Genomic DNA, 27,119 nt, shown 5'->3' with positions numbered 1-27,119 from the left:
TTTAATGTGCTTTTCTTGTCTTACTGGTAACATATTATTTAAGTACTATGTTAAATACAGAATTATTCATTTCTCCAGGGTTTTTTTCCTTGCCATGGGTACTGACAATACTCACTCACAGTGTCTAAGCAATTCACAAACATTAATGGATTTATCATCTTGTAACACTCCTGTGTAGTGAACTTGAACTAGTACAATCACTTTGTACATCCAGATAAGAGGTAGAAAGAGATTAAGGCCAAAATTGTCAAACACCCACCAGCTTGAGGTGTCAAGTTCAATATAGCAGAAGCATATTTTCTTAGAGTACTGTAGATGTTCACAATTCAGCTCAATCGACTTCTTTACAGGAATGAATTCAGTACTTCTGCAGTGGACAAGGTGGGGTGGATAGACAAACACCTCCAAAACTTCAGAGCCCTGTTGCTGCAGTCCCGTATCTCATTCCCTAAACGCCTCCCAATTTCTGCAATAAGTGAAGCAGGTGACAATCATTACACAGCCCTGATTCACTCACTCCCTGTGCATCATCCATCCCATCCACTGAATGGCACTGGGATCATATGAAAAAAATAGTATGCAGTCATGTAAATAGAAACTAAGTGATAATGTATATGCACAAGGGATTAAAGTTGCCCAGGATATCTTAACGTCAGCATTCACTCAATTTTCAATTTCTATCTTTAACATCATTTTAAGAATTGTGAATGCTATTGGAATAAATTTACAAAAACAAATGTCCTATTATATGAAACTCTGCAAGTCATCAGCAGAGTTGAAAGATAAATCAAAACTCAGCATTACAGCACTAAACAAGTAACTGTAGCAGCTACAGAACATGATCAGCGCTCAAAAATTCCTCCAAGTGGGCTTACTCCTTTTTCCTAGATTCTAAAGGAATTCTAAAGTTGCTCTAGCAACTGTAAGCATTTTCACTCTTTTTCTGTTTCCCTACCAGTGTCTCCTTCATTCTGTTCCAGTTCTAATTCCTCTCACATCCTGACTCCTTGTCCTACTTTTCCTAGTTGCTTTGTACATTTGATGTGCCCGGGCCCTCCTTTACAATGGATTTCAGATTCTCATCTAACTAAACTTTGTCCTAGCTGTTATCTCTCATCTGAGTTTTGCACATCTGAGTTTCAATCAGACCACACCCTTCTCCAGACTTCATCAAAACCATCTCTCAAAAAGATTCCCTCTTGGGCTTCAACTTTTTTGTGTTACAGCAACTCCACTCAGGAGGAAGAGGATTTTGCAGAACAGATTTCTAAATTAAAGCCACTGTAGTTTGGAATAGGGCATGAGGAAGAGGAAGCATGTGAAATCTCTCCTAGGAGCACAGGCAGTGCAAATCACATTTTCAGAGTTTTTTTCCCTAATTAAAACAAATCTCAACCCAGGGTGTACTTTTGGCAGATCTTCATGGCAGAGCCAAAGTTCACCAAGAACTTAGAAATGTCTGTGCCATGTTGCAGTGAAGTACCCACAGAAATTTAACAAGAGGACACTGATGGACAAAGATGCTGTATAACCCACAAATATTTTCACTAGCTTCATTTGTGATGTAAATGTATGAAAGTGTTTCTGTCTTAAACACTTAAAACTTACTTGGCATGGCTGCCTAAGATATTACCTTTCTGTGCTTGCAAGGAAGGTATCTAGGATATTCAGCAAGAACTCACAAGAGACTGGACAATAGACATAATTCAGCCAGTACTATTAGAACTCTTAGTGCCACTGGACACGGACAGGTTCTTTAAAGAGATTTTAGTAATTTGCACTGCAGTTCCCAAATAAATAAAGAAAAGAAACTATTATCAAAATGTAAAAATTTTAGTGTATTGGAAAGAAGTCCCTGCACAATTCTGCCAAGAACAAACACACCTAAATATTTTCACTTGCAAAAGGCAGCTTATTATCCCCACTTCCCCTCTTATATCCATAATTGAGATGTTTAAAATGAAGTGTTTTGGAGCAGAAAAAAATCTTTATAATAAAAAAACCCTGAATAATACTTTAACGAGATGCACAATAAAACATGGCTTCCAATGCAACTCTGAAGTTTTATGAGTTGGAACTTAGTACCTCTTTCTTAGTTAAATCTCCACTAACTTTGATTGAAAGGAATTAGACAATTCAAAATTTGGTATTTAGAGTTATTATACAAACTTTGTTTTTCCTAGGCAACCAGTGACTAAGAAAACTAGGATAACTGTATTTTTGTAACACTCTAAAGCAATCAAACTGTGGGAAAAAATGCTCAATCACTGAGGAAATGCAGGAACACAGGATTTAATCAAGTCCTTGACATATGATAGGAAGCCAATCACAGATGTGCATATTCCAAAATATTTCATTTTCATATTATTTAGGGCAATGTTCTATCTCCCTCAGTTTTACTAGGTGATACCTAACTCCAGACTTTTTCAACTAATCTCAGTGGAGTAACTCAGAAAGGATGGAATAATCTGCCTGTCCATCTGCAAACCCATAAATAAAAGTGGTAGTCCTTTATTGCATAAGCTCTTTTGCATAAGGCTTTAGTTTCCTCTCACTGCAGACAACTGCTTTTAACAAAGGCTCCTTTTTTTCCTCACCCTTTGTTCGTTTTTCACCATTACATGCATTATAGGACATTACATACCTTCCACCACCTTCTTTGCAGTTGGGACATGTGCATGCTACTCGTCGCAGTCTTTTTCCCTCTTGATGTGGTTGGTCCCCTTCCTCATCTACAACCTGTACTCTCAAATGTGTTAGATCATTGGTATTCAGTGTAGAATCACCACTGAGCTGCCACTCTTCTGGATCAGGATCCTCTTCTTTAATCCTAATATCTGAGGAAAAGAACAAACACAGATCCATAAGTAGCCCATTAGAGAGAAGGAAACCATAATGATCAAATCTTTTTACTCTTAGAGCACTGTGTCAGTCAGAAGTCAACGTCCTTTAGTGCATACTGACATTACTTCTGTGCCCTTGTAACCTGTAATGTATTTAAAAAGTTTATCTTACTGCAAATTTAAAAGTTAAAGGCAAGCTATAACGAAGTATTAAAGTTTAAGTCTGAACTGTTCTTGGTGAGGAATGATGCCACCAGGAGAACATTGCTTGCTTGAAACTTGGGAAAAACTGAGGAACAAGAGGTTGGACAGAGGTTGAAAAAATGTAAACATGTTTCAAATGATCCTGAGTAGCCATTTCTCTTTCCACAGAATTTCTCAATTAGTGTCACATGCAGTAGAAACAGCCTTTCTCAATGGTCTTCAGAAGTTTTAAGTATGCACAATGATATATAAAGTAAAATGAGAAATCAATCTAATAAAAGGCTTTGGCCTGAAAAAGAGTGAGATACCTAAGGAAAACAAATTTATGTCTTCGTTCCATTTTCCCCTTCTCACCTGAAATTTATGTCTTTTCCACAATATACAGAGAAGAAAATATTTAGGGAAGAATGTTATTCAGCATTAGACATAGGTAAGTAGCTCACAAACCACTTCAACATTTTCATGTGCCAGTAGTCAAAATAGGTCTTAGCAGTTTCATGGATGCAATAAAGCTCCTAGTTATTCCTCACAGGATGGACATTTGCAAGTATGTGTACCCTCTCCCTACAGAGCATTCATTCAATCTAATCCAAGAACTAATTACAGCATCACAACAACAACTATTTTAACAAATTTACATTTTAATAGGAACACTTTTCCCCTCAAACACTATTCTGTATTCCCAATGAGCTCAAAGTCTGGATTCCAAAAAAAGACAGTTTAGATACATAATTTTAGAAAGCTGAACCCCAACCTCTTGTTCAGTTCAGCAGAGTAACTTACTTTGTATTTTTTCTATGAAAATGATTAGTCACTAGCACAAACTAATAAGCAAACCACCATAATTTTTGTAGGTTTTTTTTTTTTTTTTCTTTAAATTTTGTTGAAGTTTCAAACTAAAGGCTGTGTATCTTTCTGGACATGTTCAAGAAACTACTGTCTCTAGGGAAAAAACTCAATTATCATGTAGATTTTTATCCTTAAGCACTGAAATTTTAACTGAGCATTGTGGCCACTCTTAAGTTCTTTCTGGGAGTCAGTGCATCAGCCATCATCTGTGTAATGAAGATCACACCGCACAGATTGCATGATAAAATATGAGACAAAATGAGCTGGGTCATATCATAAAGAGCCTCTTGTCCCAGTAGAGATTAAGAAAGAAACTGATGATAAAATACATAAAGAGTAATAGTTATGTGGTCTACCTTCAAAATCATCTCCAGCATTCATCTGTTTAGAGACAAAGGATTTGTCTCTAAAATTTGTCACAAAAATTTGCTTGATGCTAATAAGGTCTCAGCCCAGTCATTCCCAACACCAGTTTGCCTTTCTTTTGCACATGTATAACCATTTGCAGGACTGTGCTGTTCACACTGATGTAACTATGGTTACAGTAACTCTCTAGGAAACCACTGCACTGGGAAGAGAATTCCAGGTCAGAAACAGGGAAGTCTAGAATATTTATCTGGTTCGGCTGCAAAAGCCAATGCCAAAACTAAGTTTGCATGAATATGATAGGCTCTGGCTGTGGGAATCCAGGAGCTAGCACACTCAGTTTTGCTGACTCTTTTACACACGTGGCACTACTGTGGTAAGCTTGTTCAAAGTCACCTGCACAAACTTAAGCTTCACTGTTACCATAACAAGTTCACAATTTCAGACAGCATCATAACAAATCTTTCACCTGAAGACATAGAAAACCTGTGGTGACTTCTGGTCTTCTGCATGAGCCCTAAAACTATCTTTCCTACCAAATTAAGTAATTTTCTGAGACTCACCTATGAAGTAATTTTATTATCTGTAACAATTTGTATATATAGAATTAATTTTACATAAGCAAATATTAAAACAGTATACATCAAAAAATTTATAGAATTATCTTTCAAATTGGATACTATGAAGTATACTGATACATTCACTTAGAGCAACTTTAGAAAAAAACAAAAGCCTGCTCCACTCTTATGCAAAAGGGCACATAATAGGAATTTAAATACAGCAAAGCAGCAAGGCTGCCAGCACAGCCCAATGCAAGTCTCCAAGCAGTTCTTTTGGACTGGATACATTACACACCATACTCAAAATTCTTTTACCAATCAAAGGTTCTACAAAGCATACACTGTATAAATTGTTTTTATTTAAAATAAGAATTAAAGTACTGTTAATAAAATAACACATTGTATTAATAAGTCATTTCAGTATGATCTCACTAACATTAGACATTGACACTTAGTGTGTTTGTAAAGTCAGTAGCTGAGTCCACTTAACACTGCATATAAATAATTCGAAAGAGGTATGTCCTAGCAAAGATGAATGGATCAAATTAGGGTATGGATCTGTGCTCCCAAGACCCAACTCCACTACTGAAGTCAAACATTCCATATAACATATGATTTCTCCTATTATACTGACCTTCCAAAGTCACACTCCAGTAACAGAGATACACCTAAAAATAGAAGCATGCCCAGAAAGTCTATTACTGCACTCTAGTATCCACGACTTTATACCTTCTTCTATGCAGTGTTTGTTTCATTTCACAAACTTTCATCATGAGTTCCTTTCCCTTGTCCATCAGTATGTCTCTATTCCCAGTCTCTCCCAATCACCACCATTATTGCAGCAGCACAAAGACTCATGATAGGTTTATAATGGTAGAGGCATAATTAAGACATTTATTTGGACCAAAAAAAAGAGGGACAGACAAAGCACTCCTAACAGTTGAGGAACTGGAGAAAATAACAATTTACATAGGCATACAATACTTAATACTATTATTTTAAAAAATGCAAAACTGAAATGAAGGCTAAGTAGTACTGTGTTTGTAATTTTGTGCTGTTTCCTGGTTATCTTGGTAAGACAGAAAGTCTAGCTATTGCTTTAGTTAATCCTCAGAAGGACTATCTTCTACTCCAGGCACACAGAAAAGTACAACGTAAACTGCCAATATACAGACAGGGCTTCTTAATACTTAATTATGTAGATTATACTTTAAATAAAAAACAATTAAAAGAAATATCAATAGATTAAGTGTTTATCTAGTCTCTCCAGGATATAGTATAGCAGAGAGTGGATTGCATCAAAACTCATAGTGAATGTGCCTTAATTGCCTTAAATGAGGTACTTGGAACTGATGCGTCTGTTGCCCTCCAAGTAGGTTTTACATTATTGCAAGAGATAAAGTAAAATTCTGTGACTAATTTTTGGAGGGAGGAGGGCATGCCACTCATGCAGGTGCTGAAAGGGCAAACCATGGAGAAGAGTAAAAGATTAAGTCTTCTCCAATGCAATGGAATTTGAGATTATGCAAATTCATGTAGATATCAAAGAATGCATTTCTCTCTTCCTGTTCTTCTAGATGTGTTCTGTTCTAATTCAGCCTCAACTGACAGGTTTTACACATATTCTGCAAAAAAACGGAACTAAAAGAATTTACATAATCCCTAAAGTCATGACAAGCTGACTAGTAGTAAATGACACTAGTAAATTTGAGACTTCTTGTCTTCTACCACTTAGATATAGGCTAAATGAAGGTTACATTTTCTTTACTACTATTTTATTTCCATGCCTTCAAATTTCTATATGTTATTACTTCTTAATTAAATTCAAGACTTATTAGGTAAGTATGAAGATGAAATTTAGACAAAGATACTGTTTTAAACTGCCAACAGATTCTGAAACTCATATATTCTGTTCAAATTCTTCTTCCTATTTAGCATTCTAGATTTGTTTTAGGTTTTACTTTTCTCTAACAGATGGAAATTGGGATCTTGGTGTACAATTTTGTTCCAAAGGTAGCCTTTTTATTCAGCTAAGCTTTACAAGTTCCTGATTGGAAAAGCAGAAATATGGTCTTTCAACTGAAAACAGATTTGCAGCAGCACTGTACATACCTTCACACCAATTTCCTCACAGCATCACAAATTGACTGTCTGCCATTTCAACATCTTGTAATCAGACATGTCTATTCATTTATTTTTCCGAATAGAGGCTTCTCTTCCTACCTCTCCCAAGAAAACAAATGTGAATTCCCATTTCCTTTCTGTCTTCTCTTGTTAATTTTGTTTTGTTTTCTCTACAGTGCAACCCACATTCCCTCAGTACCTTGACTCATCTTGCTTTAATCTCTAGATATGAGGAAGCTTTAATAAAGATGGTCAAATTTCGTAAGACACTATCCTTGTTCATTCCCATCTAAACTAAACTTTCTAAATTAAACTATCTAAATTAAACTCTCTCTACTAGTTGATCAGCTGTGCAAGTCTTTCAGATGGGAAACTGAACAGAGTTAATGATTTTTACTCTGATTTGCCCCCCAAAACTTAAGAGTAAATTTAGGCATTTTTATTACACAATAAATTACAAGGCAACATAAGATACACTACAGATTGTCTTCTTGAAATACTGGTGGACCTCAACTCAGAAGACAGACTGTCATCTAGATTCAATAGCTCTAAATCAGATTTTAATTTTCTGAGGAAAAACAACTGTTGTGTACAAGTCTAGGAGCAGGACCTCACAGTGCTGAATATTCAAGCGGTACCAGCAAAATGATTAAAAATAGAACTAGAGACTTTTTTCCTTGCAAGAAATGCCACAAACTGTATCTCCAAGTGATCCTATACAATATTCTAAGCCAATTATTTAAGAATTTGAATCACGAAAGCACTTAAGCCAGTGCTACCACAACACACATTATGCGTCAAAGAACAGTTACTTCCCCTACATTAACTGTACTCCCTTGAGATGTGTTATCTACAGATCCTCAAGATTTTGGATTCTTACAGGCAGTAATGCCTGCTGTACCATGCCCTTACTTTTTCTGGTTTTCTCACGGTTGAAAATATAAGCAGGGATTAACTAAAAAGGGGGAAGAAGTCAATCATGCTTGACACAGAAGCCACGAACTCCATAAATATGTAAGGAAAGCAAGAGGACAGATCAGCAGGATCAAGTATTTCAACACAGAAGAGTATCAGACTGCTACTGGGGCCAGACAACAGAACTGTCAGCAGTAATTCAGGAAGACAGAACTGTTCAGCAAGTGTTTCTGCTCTGTATTTAGGCGAAAGTCAAACAATGGTTCTATCACTAGATGAGAATGAAAAGCTTCCCACTGACAACAAGTCAGGAAGATGTAAAAACAGATACTGAAGTAAACACTTAATAAATCAACAGATTAGGATAATTTTCATTCAACACTTTTAAGAGAAGGCTGAAGAGCTCTCTGTGGTTTTAATGCTGTAAGCCTTTGACCATGTGAATGCTCCAGTGGGTTAGAAAAAAGCTAGTACTGTGATAATACTGAAAGAGGGTAATCAAAGACTCAAAGAAGTAAGGAAAGAATTAATGCCACTCAAAATGGGATTATGTGAACAATTAGACTAAAAAGTAAATTTTTTTTTAATCAATGATGACACCGTTGTTGATATAATATACTTGAGAGTTCTGCACAGCAAGTGACTTATTAGGATAAAGGAAAACATTTTGATTAAATGAAGTACAAAACATATGTGGAATACATGAATTAAAGACTGACATGAAGTTTAGAGGCAGATTGAGAACTATCATTTCTATACGACAAATTACAAGAACATGTCACTGACAATGTCTGTTTTTATCTCCTTTTGTCCTTAGAAATTACTACCTTTTGAAAAAAAATTGTGCCTTCTCCAAGCAGTGAAAGACAACCCACCAACAACCCAGCCTGATCTTCAGGAGGGCAGTCACAGCTAGGATCCTGGTGAGCATTCCTGGCATTATGAAAAGACTGCCATTGCCCTTGGAAGAAACTTCAGATACTTTTTATGAACCAGAAGCACTGATAAGTTTTGTTCTGATCTGAGAGATCAGAACCAAAGTATGTGATCATGCCAGGAGGTTCCAAAGGCAAGAAAACTGTACAGAACCTGAAACAATGGACCTAAAGTGCTGAGACTGCAAAAAGACAGAAGATGAGTTTCTAGCCTTTTTTAAGTCGATGCAGTACTGAAATAAAATCCCTTCCCTCTTTCGCTTCATGGATACTTGCTGCACACTCCTACAGGTGTATGAGAGTTTTCCTTTTGCTTCAGGAGTATTTGCAAAAAGAGTATTTGAAAAATGAAAAAGAAACGAGCACCTGAAACTGGGTAATATATTCTTTTGTGAACATCCTGAGGATATCTGAGACTAAGATAACTCAGGCTATCGTCCTTAACCTTGAGAATCTAAGTTGCACCCCCAGACACTTGGCATTCATGACAGATGTTTACTTAGGTACATATGTGCAACAAAGTTTCACCTTACCACTAGGGGCTGTAAGAAAATTGAGGAAGACTGAGCTGTTTTGGAACATAGAGCAGAACAGCACATGAAGCACAGAACAGGAAGGATGCAACAACTCAATCTTTTCAAGAATTTGAAAAAAAAATGTAATTCTACTTCACAGCAATAGATTTGCATTAAAAAATTATCCAGACTAACCATAGTTCTGCTAACTTTCTTACACTTGAATTGAGATAATTTACTATGTGCTGTTATAAGCAAGATTCTGAAACACATACAGCATGATCATCTAATTCTTCCACAATTTATTAATTTCCTTTGAAAATGATGCTAAAATAAGGAATGTAATTTAAGCATGCTGTAAGCAAACTATTTACACAAGATTGGTACATAAATAGCTCTAATTCCCAACTAACTTAAATTCATCAGTTTCCAATTTTAATTTTCATATAAAAAATAAAACAGTAGGGGAATTGTTTTTAACTGTTTTGATTCTACAACATGCAAACTAAATGCCTCAAATGAAAATTGGATAGCCCTAAACAGATGTTGTGAGATGAAAATATTTACTCAACATCATTGTTTCAGTTTACTTCATGCATTTCACAAGACTTTTTAAAATCAGATTTAATTTCATAATAATAACGTGCCCTTGTCTCAAAAGCTTGGTATAAAGAATGCCTTAGAAGGGAAACCTGCATAACTGAAATTAAAATTAACAAGGCTAAAAACTGGAACTTAGAAAGGAAGAGAAAAAACTAAGTTGTGTAATACTGAAAACCAGCCAAAACTTTTTAAAAAGTTCTAAATGCCAGAAGAAAGTGCAGAAAACTACTTAAAGCATAGCTATCTCATCAGAAGCATTAAAACGTTAAAAATGGAGCATTCACAGTTTTACTTGCAGGGATGGTTGTTTCAATTTTGCTTGTTTGGGAGTTTAGACTGTTTTATGAAACAGATGTTAGACCAAAGCCTCACAAGATACCAGCAGATGAAAGATAAATTGTCGCCTGGGCAACTATTTACCTTGAAAATTGTCAGGCAATTTTTTGGCCAAATTTAAAGTAGCTAAATTACTCCAGCATAAGATATCTGGCAGGAATGGAATGAAGTCGCCACCACAAACAGCCAGTCACTCCCACTCATTATCAACTGGTGTAAGCTGACCAACAGCCCTGACTGCAAGTTCAATGGCAGCAGGCAGATGAGTCCGACAAGGAGCTGTGTACACTCTTGCAGAGGAGGAGCTGGGAAGAAAGATGTAGAAATGCAGACCCCATTTGCAGTGACACTTTTGAGTCAACTCTTGAAAGGAATCCCTTTGACTTGATTCCAGCTGTAGACCAATCTGGAAAACTGTTTGTAGAGGGTTTTTTCTATTTAAATAAATGAATCTTCCAGGTGAGCGTGTCTGGGCTGATAAGTAGCAAAGTCCATTCTCAAGCCAATGCTACTTTCTTTCAGGTAATTTCTAGTTTCTTCAGATGGTACTGGAATAGTCAAAAGAAGTATATATAAAAAAATGTATCCAGCATCCTATAAAACGTTAAGCAACCTATATAAGAGCTGGTGAAATTGCTTTTTTTTCCAGGAAATAACCAATCCAAAACTGTGATTCAGTACATTAATAAATTAGCTGAGATGCTACTATGATTAGATTTTGATTGACACAGTAAGTTTCCTTTGTCCAGACAATGGCAGAGGGAGAAAGGGCAGTGCAGGTGGGAATCCAAAAACTTACAAATTCCTCCAAACTGACAAAACTTACAAGATCAGAAATACAAAAACCAAGATTAAAAAACGCTCAGCCAAGACTTTTCAGGAGAAATTCAGTGCAATGGAAGTCTCTGCATATGTATGCCTGGTAAAGTGGACATTTTGGTAGAAAAATAATTACTGGACATTTTTCAAAGAAAACTGTACATTTACTGGACAGAGTTGTTGGTTTTGTATTAGGGTTCTGGTGGCTTTCCGTTATGCAAATAAAATGTAGGACCTAGGTATAGACATTTTTAATCTCTCACACATTCATGAGTACAGTAAAGATGTCCCCTACTACTTACCTGGGAAGTGAGCCTTGGAAGAGCACCTCTAACACAATGGCCTGTAACAAACAAAATCTAAAACCTAACTGTTTTCACAGCTACACTGCTAATAGAGCAAAATACATTATCTGGACCTCAGGCAGTTACCAACCATCTCTGACCCAAGACTAGGAATATGTTCTTTCTATTTCTGCCTCAGGTAGAAAAATTTCCTTAAATGAAAACAGAAATTACAGCCTGACTCTATTTGTTATGAAAGGAAGTGCATTACCTGGCTAGGAGGGAAGAAAATACAGGGAAACTCTTCTATCTTGCTTCAAAGTTTGTTGTTAGTTTGCAGAAAAAAAGTAATCGAGTAGCTTCACACCCTTTAACTTCTCTCATTCTGCTGTCCCTTCCACATACCTTCCTCTTTCGGTTTAAAATTAAACCATTTTTCTTATTTGCAGAAGAACAACATACTTTTGACTTTAAAAAAAAATTATAATTTCATTATCCGCTTCTAACTGCATATTTATTTTTCAACCAAAAGAAAGGGTGCCATCCTATATTGTGAAGGGTTATAAACAAGAAGGGGAAGAACAATGCTTTCTGTTACTTTGAAAAAGTGAGTTTCTTCTAACATAAAGAGGGACCAACTACATTCTCCCCAAATTTAGGGGATTGTAGTTTTAATACCTTCCAGTCCATTTACTACTTCTAGACAAGTAGGAAGAATGTCACTATAAATCTCCACTTTATTTTTAATATAATCAGGTATTTATAGCTATTCACTTCAGGCAATAGTTTCTGCTATTCATCTAGTACTTCTGTCTATTTAATCACATTTCATATATCCCATTTAGTCTCTTGCCTTCCCATGTGAAATTTCTCATAGGAAAATACAGTTAAAGAATCCTGGATGGAACTCCCTTGCATTTTATTATGAACACTATTGAAATATTCTCAAGAACCATCAACAGACAAAGTGATACACATGGCACAGAGCAGGCTCAACTTCTTTTTCACGTGTCTTTTTTTTTTTGCTTCCTTTCTCCTTTTCCTTCCTATCTTTCTTCTCAAGTTTCTGCTACATTTCTTCGCAAGCAGTGATATTAGCTACATACCAAACATAAATCTCAGAAATAAGTTCTCAACCTTCTTGTATTTGGTATTAGCCACAGGCCCTTTTTCCAAGATTTAGATTCTGACATCTGAGTTTACCTGTATTAACATGCACAGTACGTGCTTTTTGTTACTGATGCCTGTACCCCGTGTCCGCATAGGTAACAAAGTATGATGGAGACAAAGACCTTCTCACTGGAAACAGAAAATGCCCTGAAATTTGGAATGCACTGTATGAAATTTACCAAGATAAACAAGCGTTTTTATTTTTTCTCACATTAAGAAACACCTATTTTAAGAAAATAGTACTTCTTTGCTTACAGAGATAAAATACGCTGTGAAATTTATCACTCATGACTGTACATTCTGAAATATACTGCAAATAAGTAGTACTGGAATTCACACATGTTCTTAAGCACAGACTCCATTTCGATATTTACATGCTTGTTTCGCTTCTGCTTACATGAGCTTCCTACATCATAGTTACACTGATACTAAATCAGCAGGAAATGAGTTGAACAAAAGAGCAAATGAATAACAGCACCACAGGGGGTCTGAAAATTTTCAAGGGAAAAAAATTGCATCAATAGATATCTTTGGATTTTCCACAGAAACTTCATCTATTCAGGACTAGGAAGAATGGGTATGCTTATGATGGGTATGCCTTAGAATAGTGTCAGTTGAAAGCCAGATTTTCCCTCTTTCAATTTAGTATGCAGATCTTCTGCATAGTAAGTCTTGTAACCATCTATAAACACTGAAGTGCTGTTAACTAATAGGACCAGTTGGGAGTTACAGGAGCTTATATGAAAAGAAGTGAAGTAGGGCTATGTTCTACCATTCTAATGGAACAGTAGTTTCAAATAAAACCTATCATCACTATGCTTAACCCACTGTATTATGTAGGCTTCCACAGCAAAACAATCATGTTCCGATAATCACAGTTCAAACCAACGACATGCAGTAATATAAAAGAATTTTCTGCAAAAAGAGTAAAATAAATACCTGCAGGACTGCCAGCATTTTCTCCTTGATGCAGCTGAATACCAGCAGAATCTATAGAGTTTACTGTAACTGTCTGTAGATTTGGCAATTGAGCAGTGCTTAGACTAACTGGAGTTGACGTCAACGCCCCACCTGCTGCAACTTGGCCAAGAGTGAGAGTCTGCACAGGGGTCAGAGTTATTTGTTGACCAGGTGCATTCTGAATTTGCAAGTTCTGCAAGTTCTGAACTCCTTGCACTTGAAACGTCTGCCAGGTTATCTGCCCAGAAGGGGTCACTGTTTGTGCCTGAATTAAAAAAGTTCCAGGATTCAGCTGTAGTTGAAGATTTTGAAGAGCCTGCTGAGAAATGCTTTGACTCGCTTGTACACCGTGGATTGTCTGCTGCGCAATACCTTGTACAATCTGGGCTTGACTGGTTGGCTGTTGAGATTCTTGTAGCTGTATGTGTTGTACAATTGGCTGTGCTGTGGAGACCTGAATATTCTGAGCCTGTGTGTCATCAGAGACTGATGTTTGGATGTAATTTCCCTGAAGATCAGAACTATGAACTTGAGCACTGGTTGTGGTCAAGTCATTTGCATTTTGTTCCAATATACTTGAACTGTCTATGGTAACGGGCAATTGTGATGAAGATGACGTTGGCACAAATAAGTCATTATCAGTCGCGGTTTCTGTAATTTCAGGAGAAACTTGCTCACCAGTCCTTTCAGAAGTATCTGAACTCTCCATGGCTTGTCCAGTATTTATCAAGTGCCCATCTGCATTAATGCCTGCTGTCATGGTTTGAGAACCACTGCCAAGTCCCAGAGAATCTAGATCGACACTATTGATGGGTACAAAAGTAATATTTCCTGGCAGTCCAAGAGGGACGTTAGCAACTACCTGTGCTTGGCCAGGGTAGGATGAACCACCAATTGCAACTCCCTGAACCTGGACTTGACCAGACTGACTAGATAAGATATTCTGAATATTAGCTGAAGATGTTCCAGAGGCAATGATGGTTTGATTAGAGCCAGGAATGATCTGAATTTGACCACTTTCTTGATTTATACTGCTATTATCAGAAGAGGCTGCAAAGCCAAGTTGAACTTGCTGACCATCCGCTGTCTGGATCTGGGGTATTACTTGGTATTGTACGTTAGACACTGTACCATTCGACGAATCTGATCCTGGTGCAACAGAAAAGATTTGTTGATTTTGCAAACTCTGAATAGGAAGGACATACTGCCCACTTGAAGTTACTGTGGCAGCACCTGGAATCTGTACTATATTACCAGCTTCGTCCTTTATAGTGGTAGGAGCTGCAGACAAGACCTCCCATCTGTTTGGAGTTCCGGCTAATTGCACAGAAGCCAAATCCCCTGTCTGAATAAAAAGAAAAAAGAAAAGACAAAATTAAAACAAGTGATGTACAGACTATGTGTTAGACCAATCACACAATTCAACACTAGATATTGATACACTACTGGAAAACATGCAGTACAGCCTGTATGAACATCAACTGGATTAAAACTATGAAATACAGATTTTGAAAGTGAGCTAATGCCTAACTCAGAGTAACCAATCTGTAGGTTTTGAGCTGCACGTTGCTTGCAAACTTGTCAAACACAGCTCCTATGTCATGGCTATGTCAGGTGACCAGCAGCAGGGTTATTCTGGGGGGGTAGGGCTGCTGGGTAATCTAAACCCCTGGCTCTGGGAAGAAGGGAGCTGGCAGGGGCTCCTGGAACTCTCAGCACCAATTTACCCCAGGACTCAGCTACACCCTGCACCCAGCCTGGCACCTATCACACAGAAGTGGAGGAATTGCCGTGCAGCCAGTGCTGCCTGTATCTCCTGGAGCTCCACTGTCTTTTGACTCTGTTATATATGATAGAGGTGTGCATGTTGTGACTCTCAGCAGTACAGAGAATATTAAGAGGTGACACAGTCACACAGCTGGAAAGACTGGACAGCCTCAGTTAAGTTACACTAACACAAAGTCCTACTATCTAGAAGCTTATAGGAGTTACTGTTTCACTAGGGAAGAAGGCTTCTAGACTAAGGATTTTTACACTGATATCATGGTTGGATTAGTCATATGTATCATTTGGAGAGGGGGGGAATCTCTCTTAATTAAGTTGGAACAACAGAAAAGACCAGTGTTTCAGAGCAGACCCCCTAGATGGTTAAAGAACCTAGTATGCTACTGGATTTTATTCAGCAAAGAAAAGGTAAAAAGCACTTACCTTTCTTTACCAAAGCAAGCTTTTTCAGAATAGGGTATTAAGAATTAGATTTAACATTCTGCAATGCTTAGCACAGATTTGCATAGTCAACCAACTTGATATTGTAAATAATAATCAATCTAAAGAATATCAAGTTTCTCTTTATCTGTTTTACCACACTACAGTAAACCAATAGAATAACTTAATATTTATCAACAAGCAACCAACTTGTCTTACAACCAATTCAGCTTTGTGAAACAAATTTAGTTCCTTTGTCAGAGTCCAGAAGACATAGAAAGAAAATCTCTAGTTTGTCCTTCTGCACTGATACTGTGATCACTCCTGGTAGGGAAATTACCAGAGCGTATCACAACTTCTTTGTGATGCTGCATTTTGACTTCATTTACAATAAAACCTGAATATGCAAAATATAGCATTCATCTAACTCTTTCCTAACACAGCACTGAGACTTAGCCAGCTTGAATGAATCCTGTGGCAGCTGAGTGAATTTAGTCCACAGCACTGGATGGGACTTTGCTCGTTTCACTTTCTTATCCTATTCCGGCCCAGAACACTAAAATCTTCACATGTACAAAAAAAATATTCTATTTTCTGAGTGCTTATTAAAAAACAGTTTCACTGTGCTTGTCAAGCTTCATTTCCAACAAGGAAACACATATCTTGGTTCTAAATACCTCTCAAGAACTGTACAAATAATGATTGTGAAAAAAAAAAGAATGCTGGCCTTCTTTAGCCCTCAAAGATATGGGCCATTCACTTAAGAGTTGGACTCAATGATCCTTGTGGGTACCTTCCAACTCAAGATACTCTGATTCATAAGTGTGATTCATAACCTTTCATGTAGTTTATTAGTAAACAGATTCAGCATCACCAGAACAAAACTAATTTTATGGCCTTAATGCTTCAAGGCAGAGAAAGAGTAAAAGGAGTAATTGTAATTCCATTTTATTATTTTATTTTCCTCTTATACTGATTAACCTGTCATTTACAGAATATATTTAAATCCTTTAGTCTTTCAAGCTTGTAACTTATGATATTTGGAAAAAAAAGTAATATTCCATATCATATATCTTATCTAGAAGGTGGCAAAAAATTCCATTTTCCTCTGCTATCACATGAGTTTTATACACTTGTGTTTAATATTGTTTACATACAGTTACCAGTTGCTGAAATGCTGCTAAGAAAGTTCATAACTACTCAATTCACAAGCATATAAATACTTATTAACTGAAGGTTTTATAAAGTAACAAAACACCCACAAAAGTTACAAGGTAAAACAAGAGTCAGGAAATATCAAAAGCAAAAATATGATTGTTATATGGTTTAAGTGTGTAATTATAAAATAAATGTATAATATAACGTGCTGATAGTAGCTGTTAGAACAAAAGACAAAGAAAAAGTAATGGAAACCATTACAAGTCTGATATAATTCCTCACTGATATAAAACTATGTACAAGCAAATATTGCATGCTTAGGCTAAAACTGGACTGATCTAGTATGCAATAGCATGTCTATGTGTACTCTTATGTAATACATATGAACATCCTCCACAGAAATAGTTCAAAGGGAACCTGTCTCCTTCATGATATGGAAATAACCTCCGTTATTGTATTTCCAAAACATGTAGATTCCCATATTGCCATTTTCATGTTAGGCACACATCTCTTCTCACCTTTTCACGATCTAGTGAAATCTTCCCTCAAATCCTGCTCTGTAAGACTTTTAGCACAACAGAGCCACTCTTCTAGTAGATGTACTTGTCAGTCCATGGAGAAGTTCAGGTCAGCCATGCATGAAGATATGAAGCCATTGCCACACACAGCACTAAATGCCTGTTATTCACATGTTGCTCTTACAGCTGGCTATATCAGACACCACCAGACGAATCACGAGGAGGGAGGGGCAAAAAAAGGGTGAGGCTTTCAAGAAGCTATCTGGCAGCTATTGAAATTACTAGCATTGAAGCATGAAAAAAACCTGTATGGTAAAGAGTATTTAAGGATGATCTCTAACCTCAAATGGTCATCAACCTGACATAACAAGAGTGACTCTTATATCCTTTTTCAAAGTCTGATGAGCTAGTAGGACATTTCTTGGACTTCTTTCCTACTAACTAAAGAGTAGTAACCTTCCTCTGCATCCTCAGGCAATTAAGCATTTTGGTAGTAACTCAAAAGTTCTGCAACTGATATATGAGCAGTAACATCTGCAGCCTACTCATTTACTGATCTTTACAATGTAGTTGAAATCCTCCCAGTTTTATTTGTTGTCTCTCAGCCATCTGGAAAAATACTTAAGAGGATAGAGATAAGGCAACAGTTCTTTTCCTTATCAACTGATACTCAGGTAGCAGCTATTTGGAAGCTGTTCCTTTAAGAGGAGGATGGACGGTTGCAATCCAAAGGCTCCGTTTCAAGAGGAAGGGACAAAGATCTGAGGAAAGTTCAGCACTAGCCAGCCAAGGAGGAGAGAACAGGAAGCAATGGGGAATTCACTGGAAGCAGCATCAGGAAACAAGAGAAAGAGACAGGAACAGAGCAAAGTAGCTGACACAAGACATGGGAAGAATTAAAATCAAATGATATGTCCACCTGGAGAAAGGTCAAGTAGCAACAAAGAGTGGAAGCAACAACCGCTGTTCAGCTTGTCTTTTGATCCTTTAACAGGCCTTGTATAATTTCTAGTGGGTAAAATAAATAGATGTCTCTGAGCCAAAAATCCCATCCCTGAAGAATCAGGGGTCATGATAAATAAAAATCTAATAATTGTCTTGTTCAATGTGTTTAGAGAAAATTAAAGCAACATTAAGTCAAATGTGGAAGGATATAAAAGAAAGGCATAGAGAAGATAAAATACCTTTTAAAAGTGATCTAAACCATATTGAATGATAGGACTTGGGTTATAAAAAATAAAATATCCTTCACCAAAGTAAAATTGGAATGGAAGAAATATCCCTGTGAGAACCTGCCAGGTTGTAGACACCTGAATTTCAACGTGTCAAATGTGACCAACTGAGTACATACCTTTAGCCATCAGTATTTTATTGCTAAAGAACTATTGAATGCTTATCTCTGCTGGTCTATTGTGGACTGCTTTTTACTGCACTTTTTGGAAAGTCACTTTTGCCCCATTTAGTCCTAGAGCAAAAGTATCAACAAAATGAGCAGAGGTGGACAGATAATGAGTCACAAGCTCCTAAACATTTAAAAATCACATACCAAGAGAAGAAGATTGGACACTGCCTCATCCAAATTGTTGTTTTATGAAAGAGTTAGGGTTCTAATGCATGAGTTTAATACCATGTGTTTACCAAGCTACAGTAAACTATCTGTGCATTCTTAGGTCATTACAAATACTAGATAAAATGCATTTGCTTCGACTCTTTCATTAAAGTATGAGCTAATACATTCTATCTTGTATTTGCCATAGGTTAAAAACATGTTAAACATCCGCCACTGTGGTTCAGTTGACATAAAGCTGCTCGTTAAGGCAAATTAATTCTGTTGCATGTTTCAGCCCTCTGCCAATGAAGCCACTCAATTCAGAGAAATACATATGCCCAAATCAAATGTTTAGAGAAACAAAGAATGTTTCAGGGGAAAAGTATTATCTGGGTCTGCTTAAAATGTTACTTTAGAAGACATGCTAATTTGGTGAAATACATCTGTGTCTCTTTTAAAGAACATCTAGACAACTGGAGTCAAAACTTCAGTAGCTTTTTATCAATCAGCAGAAGTTCAGAACCTGCCCAAATTAAGACAATACAATATTCCTGATATTAGTAGAAACAAGGAAGCTGCAATACTAAGGAATGAGACATGGCAACAAGGAGACGTTTTTAACAAGCCTGTAAGTAACTTCATTTGTTTATCAATTATTAATCTATATACGTGTATAAATCTCAATATAACTACATGCCAAACTAGAAATTAGCATTGTGTGAAATGGTTTGTTTTCCTCTTGCTTTTAACTCAGGTGCTGAAGGCTCATTCAAATCATCAAAAGGGATAAGACAGGAGGACCTGAGATCAGTCAGACTGAACTTGATCTTTGGGAAGGCAATGGAGCAAATAACCTTGAAAATAACCTTGAAAAAATTAGCCTTCAAATAAATTTAGGGGGTGTGGCAGGGGAGAAGGCAGTGATCAGAAGTAGCCAGCCTAGATTTAGAAAGTAGAAATAACTAAGTAACTAACCTGACAATGGGCTATGATCAGAAGACTGGCTTGGTAGATAAGGTTATGCAAGGAATATTATTTATCACTACTTCACTCAGGCTTTTGACTCTGCCCCCCAATATTGTAGGAAACAACTTTTTTTTTTTGTTACCATAAGGGTGATCAAACACTGGAACAGGCTACCCAGAGAGGTTGTGGAGTCTCCATCCTTGGAGGTATTCAAAACTCACTGGACGCAGTGCTGAGCAATCTCCTCTAACTGACCTGCTTTGAGCAAGTTGGGGGCAGACCAGACATTCTCCAGACTCCTCCCAAGCCTCAACTGTTCTATGAAATCTTAGACTTCTTACTAATGTTTAAAATTACAGAGAGAACTTTCTGTTTTATGCTGCCTTTAAATATGGAAATGTTTTAAAATGTACATTTTCTTACTTTCTCCAAAACTATAAAGCAAAATAAAACATAATTTTTTAAAAGAACATCCTTAAAGCAACTTCTTCTAGAAGAACTTCTATACTTGATTCTAATCCAGTACTAGAAAGACTGTGTTCCCCTGGACAGCAGCAAGGGAAATACACTGTTAGTCACTACATTCTACCTGAAACTTCTTTATTCTGCAAAAGTATAAAACAGAGAGAAGCAAGACAATTTCAGGCAGACTTTTCTATAGTGGCTGAACACACTCTGGTACATCTGTTCACATCCAGAAACATGGCATCAGGAAGCTACCTTATCACTCACAAAGGAAAAAATGGATGTCAGAATAATTCTGAACTTTCTCAAAATGATCATATAGGCCAGAGAACCAAGTGGTATAGTTAACTCTGACACGTGGCATTCACGCATATTTTTGCTTAGTGGAAAACATGAAATTTAAAATGCCTTCCGATTTCTCTATGCTATCATCACTATTAGTATTTCCCCCTAAACTGAGGTTGAGCTAGGTGCATCTCAGATGGTTACAGTAATGCTCTGAGGCATAAACAAACTGGAATTCCAGATTTTCATTAAGTTCTGTGAAGCAGTGATATTCAATTCTAAAGCTCAAGTTATGCCAAAGCAGTCTTAAAACACTGTAACCTTTATTTGTAAAAGATACAAAGAAATGCTTTGTCTACACCAGATAAATAATACTCATCTTCCCCACATTGCTAATTATTAAGCTGTCCAAATGTTTTCCACATCATGTTGGTAAGCAACAAATCATATAAATAATTCCCCTCAGCCTTTTCTTTTTTTTTTAAGACTGGAGAATTAGCGTACCCGGCACCACACTAGATGCAACTACATACCACAACTGGGGCAGTCATTTCTCACAGCTCCCATTCTTTGGCAGCTGCCAGAGCCCACAGTTATCAGCCAGCCTGTGTTTTTCCCAATTCACCCGCCTTCCAGACCTCCCAAACAACCTCCCATCAGTCTTGCACTGTATCCTCACCTATGCCAGTGCCACACAGACAACCATAAGAATGCTCTTGGGAGTGTGGTAGTTAAAGTGAGTCTTTAGTTTTGCATTACAATGAAGTAAGAGAGCATAAACAACTGGTTATCATCTCAGCTTTATGGCTTCTTAAACAATTATCTGATCACGCCAACCATACAGCTGACCATCAACGCTTTGTCTGACCTAAATCTGTTTGCTTTTTCGTTTTCACCCCTATGCACACCTCTGCCACCTTCTGCTTTGTTTCTCATTTTCACCTAATGCTAAAATCTTCGCAGATGTTTAAACTGGAATGAAACTAGAGTATTTATAACTAAACGAAAAAGAATCCTAAATGTGACAGTTGGAAGTAGAATTATTAGTCAATGATAAATAGTGAAAAAGCAAGACCCAAAATAAAACTTCTCAGACTTTAAATTCCCAGGAGAGGGAAAGACATCCAGAGAGATCAAAACATGAGCTGTCATTCTAGGTCAAGCAGTAGTGCATATCATCCCAGTAAGGCTTTCACACATACTAGAAGGCAGCAATATTCAAGGCAAAGTTTCCACAGCAAGCATTTGAACAAACCACGGATGCAGCAGTATGGCAACTGAGGAAAAGATTCTCAGGTAAACAAATTCAAGGCCAGGTACATGAAAATCAAAAAGCAGCAAGCAACACACAAAACAGTGGTGTTGGTTGATCACAGGCAGAATAAATCATGGAATCAAAGCTGAAAGACTTCAATCTTCATCAACGCACAGAGAGACAAGATTGGAAAGTAATGCCTGTTAGGGCCTCTCATTCAAAAGCAAATATAGTTCTAACCAGAATCCTGGGCCAAGCTGAAAACCTTGTGGACTAGAGACAGCCTGCCAGGTCATTGACAGGACGGAAAGAAGAAGAGGGTTGAGTTTAATTCTGTCAATTGTTTTCATGTGCTTTCCATTACAAGCAGTTGCCATTTTCATTAGTCTTTTTATTTTGCCACTAATCCTGTCAGTGGCATAACAGCAAAGTCCACTCAAACAGCAGGCCTGGACTCAGATACCAATACAGAATCATAGGATAATTTCAGTTGGAAAGGACTTATGAAGGTCATCCGTCCCAACCCCTGGGTTTAAAGCAGGGACAACTAGATCACAACAAACAAGATCACATTTGCTCCAGCTCTTCCTCAAATCCCATACACGCAATATTCCCTACATTCCTATGGGAGTTTTGCTGTTGCTTTTAAATCATACTGCTGGTCTCTTGGGGAGCAGCTGCAGCATTCCATTTCAGCCAGGAAAGCAGTGTGCTAGCCCAGCATATGGGCTCCAGCCCTGCCAGTTCCTAGGAAGCAAGTGTCAGTAACAAAACAACCTCCAAACCACAGTGCCACTAGCCCTACACATGCAGGCTCTTCAAACACTCCTAAGAGGAAATACTTAGTTTAACTTTTACTATCTCTTTGTATGGATTGAGAATTCTACCAGATGTTCAGCAGACAGAACTGCAGTCCAGGTATAGAACATACTGGGAAAGGGCTGCCTCCCTATCACTACATTAGGCACTATCACCAGTATACAGATATCAAACTGATTCATCTATACTCCTGGGAAAGGAAGGAGCATCACAAACTGCAGGAAGACGCTTATGTCACTATCTATGCGTATAGATTTCATTTTCATTATGAGGTACCTACGACTTAAGGCTTTTTAGCTCCTTCCTCCTTCTTCCATCCTCTGATAAGATAAACTCAGGGGATCAGAAAAAAAAAAATCTTTACTGCACTAAATCCCTTTTGGCCTTGTTTTTCACAAGGAATGTATTTCAGGGCCTTTAGTCCCTCCCCTCTCTTTATTAAGGTCATCTTAATTAACTCCAGTGTCTAGTTCAGCTACTGCAGGTATCTCCTCCAATTTATATTTAGTTTCCACCTAAAATATTCTGAATCATTCAAGAGTTATGTTGTAGGAGTGTAAAAATTACCAGAATGCTATAACCTAACTCACAGAAGATATGTAGGAGGGGCCTATCTGCATGTATGAAAAGTAGTGAGTGAGCTTATATTCAGATTTGGTTTAAGTAAGATTTTGGCTTCTCTTGAATTGCATCTGCCTTGACCTGAAAAGCTTCTTATACGTAAACACAACAACAGATTAATTTAACAGGAATAAAGAAATACCATTTCAAAACTGCTTTGCCCATTTTGAACTATCAGGAACCATTTGTCCTGTACTACCATTCTAGTATCCTGTCAGACCTAGTACTGCTCATCCTAAGCGAACAACCCCTCCTCACGGTGCACAATTCCAGACTGACAATGAGAACAACCTTAAGGTGAACATAGGAAAGGAAGAAATCGATAAAACATCATTTTTCAATATGTATGTTTATACTTTTCAGTGCTGTATGCATCCAGTATTATGAAACAAATCTCAGAGGTATCAGGCACCTAACAACAATAGAAAGATTTTTAAAAACAAACATACTGCTTGACCAAATAAACAAGTTTGGCAGAAAGGATGCTTGAAAGGGAGTCAGATTTTGAGCTCTATCATTAGTCTACAACCTGCTGTATGACCTCAGACAGCTATTTTACTTCAGCTTCCCTTTATGTAAAGTAAGCTGAAATGCACAGATGAAAACTGCTTTAAAGTTTAGCACTCAAGTATTTAGAAACTCAACAACATCACTAACACTTCCACATTTGTTAAAAGCTTGCCACAGACAGTTCATGCACCAGTATAATGCTTTGAGTTTTTCTTCCTACTTGCAGAATTCTAAAACATACAAGGCTGTTGTATGGCAAGTTTAAAAAACAAAAGTTGTTTTAAAAGAAAAGAGGTTTTTTTGCTAATTTTAAAAGTGTTTTTGTAAAGAAAAACTAAAATTAGAGGTAATATGTCCGGCTTTCCAAGGCCAAAAAAACTACTTCAGCTTGTCATTTTAGAAGATATTTTGGAACTCTATTTAATATACCAATATTTTCAGCTATTTGGAAATGCACAAGAGCTTTGAGTTCTATAAGCGTATGCCAACAAAAGAGTTTAGCCAGACCAATTAAGAAACATGTGAGTTTCCATTAGGCTTTTGTTATGCGGATTGTTAAATTAGCTTCAGCACGAATACATTTCTAGCCTGCAAGATCCCTCTCATCACGCAAGGTCCCAAGGTCATCAAGGTTCCTTTTAGAGCCGACAGCGCATGAGAGATAAGGACAGAAATTCGGTTTGCAATACGAGGAACCGCACGATAACTCTCCCTAGAAAAAACAGCGTCGATACAGGAAGCTGCTTTCCACCACTGCGTTCGCTTCTAAACAGCCATTTTACTTCGCTACATCCTTCCCTACAGCCAGCCTTCATTTTGTGTTCCTGCCTGGCTGCGCGGTTCCCGGCTGACAGCCTGGAGAGGATACCGGGGGCGCGCTCAGGTGGAGGTGAGATGCCTCCCAGCATCGCCGGGTGCCGAGCGAGCCGTTCCGGTGCCCGGGTCGGGGGAGGGAGGCTTCCCGCCTCCCCCCCTTTTTGAAAGTAAATGAAGCCGCCGCTCCCAATGGCGGGGGAGGGGGGAGCTTGGCTCCCTCCTCCTCCCGGGAGCCCGGCTCCTCCTGGAGAGGCAGGGGAGCCCGGGGACCCCTCTCCTGGCAGGTCGGCCCTGCTATCGTCCCTCCCCCCGGGCGGGCAGTGCCGTGTGTCCCGTCCCTCCCCCCGGGCGGGCGGGCTGGCTGTGCAGTCTCTCCCCCCGGCAGGCCGTGCGAGAGCGGCGGGGCGGGCACTCACCGCTCCGGCAGAGTGAGAGGCAGCGGCGGCGGCGGCCTCATCCTCCTCCGGCGACGGCGGGCCGATCTTGCTGCAGGTGGCCGCCAGCAGAGCGAGCGGTGACGGCTGCGCGTCCTACCCACAATGGGCGGGTTCAGGGAGAGAAGGGGGGTGGCGGTTAGTGCGGGACAGCGACCGGGCTCCTCGCAGACGCGCACACAGGAAGCGGCGGCGGCGGCACCGGCTCCGCACCCGCTCACAACGTGTCACCCGGGGGAGGGGGGGGGGAAGGGGCCCGGCTGGGCCTGCGCTCACCTGGGGGGCGGCCGCCCCGGCGGAGGCCGAGGCGGCGCCGTTGCCGTGCTGGAGATACTCGCTGTGGCTGCTGCTGTCCACGTCTAAGGCAGCCATTTCCTCTTGTTTCACGGGCTTCTCGGGAGCTGCGGGCACAGCGGGGAGGGGGAGGGGAGAGTCACTGACGGGAGCGATCACCCCCCTCCCTCTCCCTCCCTCCCTTCCTCCCTCCCTCTCCCCCCCCCTAACCCCAGCGCTCCCCCCGCCCTCCCGCACGGAGCCCTCCTCCTCCTCCTCCTCCTCCTCCCCGTGCTGCTGCCCCTGCCCCTCTTCTCCCTCCTCCCCCTGCTCCTCCTGCTGCTGCTCTCAGTGCCGGTCTCGCCTCGCTCGCACACGGACGCTCCGGGGCCGGAGCGGGGACGCGCAGGGCCGGAGCAGGAGCGGGGAGCCCCCGGGGCGGCTCGGTCGGTGCGTACGTACCGGTCATGGTGTGAGTGCGAGCGGCCGGCTGGCTGGCTGGCTGGGCGGGAGGCAGGCAGGCAGGCAGGCTGGCTGGCTGGCTCGCACACAGGCCCTGCTGGCTGGGGCTAGGCGGCTGCCGCCGGGGACATGCTTATTGTGCTCACGGCGGGCTGAAGCGGCGGCGGCGGCCCGAGCCTACTCCGGTTTTTTTTTCCTATTTTGATTGACGGTGCGGGAAAGCCGAAAGGTGGGGCTTGCCGCGGGAGAGGGGGCCCGGCCGACACCGCCGCCCGCCCGCCCGCCTGCCAGCCCGGAACTCCCGCCCACGCCCGCGCGCGCGCGCGCTTATTGGCTGCGCCGCGCCGCCGCCGCCGCCCGCACTGGCCGCCCGGGCTGCCAGTCACCCGCTGGGGGCGGGGGGGGCGCCCCATGCCGGGGCGGCTTCCTGTTTGCCAGGGCTGGTGCGGGGAACAATGAGCGGGACCCGCCGGGAGCCCGCGGCCCGTGCCCGCCGGGCCCCTCCGCCCCGCCGTCGCCCCGACAGGCCGCCCCGCCGCCGCGGCCCCTTGATTTCCCGGGGCCTGTCCGCCCGCCCGCCCGCGGCGCAGGGGTCAGCGCACAGCCACAGCTGCGCGGCGGCGGTGGCGCTCTCTCCTCCCTGCCCGCCCCCCCGCGCCCCCGCCGCTCCTGTGCCCGGGGGGCGCCGGGCCGCGGCCGCGCTCGTTCGAAATCTCCCCGCCGGGGCTGTCAGTCACGGCTGGCGACAGCCGCGGCTCCGGGGCAGCGGCTGAGCTGCGTCCTGCCTGCACACAGCGCCGCCGCCGCAGCGCTTTGTCCCGTCGGCGCTAAGATGTCGGCGCAGCGTCCCCAGGGGAGCGGGCCCTGCCCGGCGGGTGCCGCGGGCCGCCCCCCCTCGGGACAGGGCACCCGGGCCAGCGCCGGGGGCCGCTCACGCCTCAGTGGGGCGGCCCTGTCGCGACGCGGTTGCATAAGCGCTGTGGCTGCAGCGGGCTCGCACCTGCCTGACCCGGCCGGGCCGAACATAAAAACCTCCTCTGCCTCCTTTGCAAAACAGAGCCCGTCGAGGGTAGGGCCGTGAGTTAGATTTTAGCGCGACACGTCCTCCCAGCGGGAGTATCTGCCCTGAACTGGGGAGCCGAGCCTTGGCACCGATCGGGTGTTTGTGCCAGCAGGTTTTATTTTGGTCATGTTAAGGAGAATTAATAAGATTCCCCTCAGCGTCAGTTTGCTGCTCTGCCCCTCGTGTTACGCAACACAAAGGAAACTGGGAGCTCTCGGATTGTTAAACTAAGGCAGG

At 40.5% G+C, this 27,119-nt stretch overlaps 1 protein-coding gene across 2 annotated transcripts in view; it reads right to left on the bottom strand.

The window, feature by feature from the left end:
- Positions 1–26,117, bottom strand: part of SP3 (Sp3 transcription factor) — a 34,288-nt gene extending 8,171 nt beyond the window's left edge. The window contains exons 1-6 of one of the 2 annotated variants that reach the window (XM_064660810.1): positions 25,820–26,078; positions 25,361–25,485; positions 25,067–25,180; positions 14,738–14,828; positions 13,463–14,632; positions 2,645–2,837 (exon numbers count right to left, since the gene is read on the bottom strand). In XM_064660810.1, coding sequence (XP_064516880.1) covers positions 2,645–2,837; positions 13,463–14,632; positions 14,738–14,828; positions 25,067–25,180; positions 25,361–25,485; positions 25,820–25,826 — 1,700 coding nt within the window. In that variant the 5' untranslated portion in view covers positions 25,827–26,078. Of the gene's footprint in view, positions 1–2,644; positions 2,838–13,462; positions 14,829–25,066; positions 25,181–25,360; positions 25,486–25,819 lie in introns of both variants that reach the window. The other variant, XM_064660809.1, reaches the window with a different exon arrangement.
- Positions 26,118–27,119: the final 1,002 nt, after the last annotated feature.

Source organism: Pseudopipra pipra, chromosome 7 (genome assembly GCF_036250125.1).
Source record: "Pseudopipra pipra isolate bDixPip1 chromosome 7, bDixPip1.hap1, whole genome shotgun sequence".
In the NCBI taxonomy this organism is placed as follows: domain Eukaryota; kingdom Metazoa; phylum Chordata; class Aves; order Passeriformes; family Pipridae; genus Pseudopipra; species Pseudopipra pipra.
The sequence above is the reverse complement of the archived record's forward strand: the minus strand, read 5'-3'. Positions and strand labels throughout refer to the sequence as shown.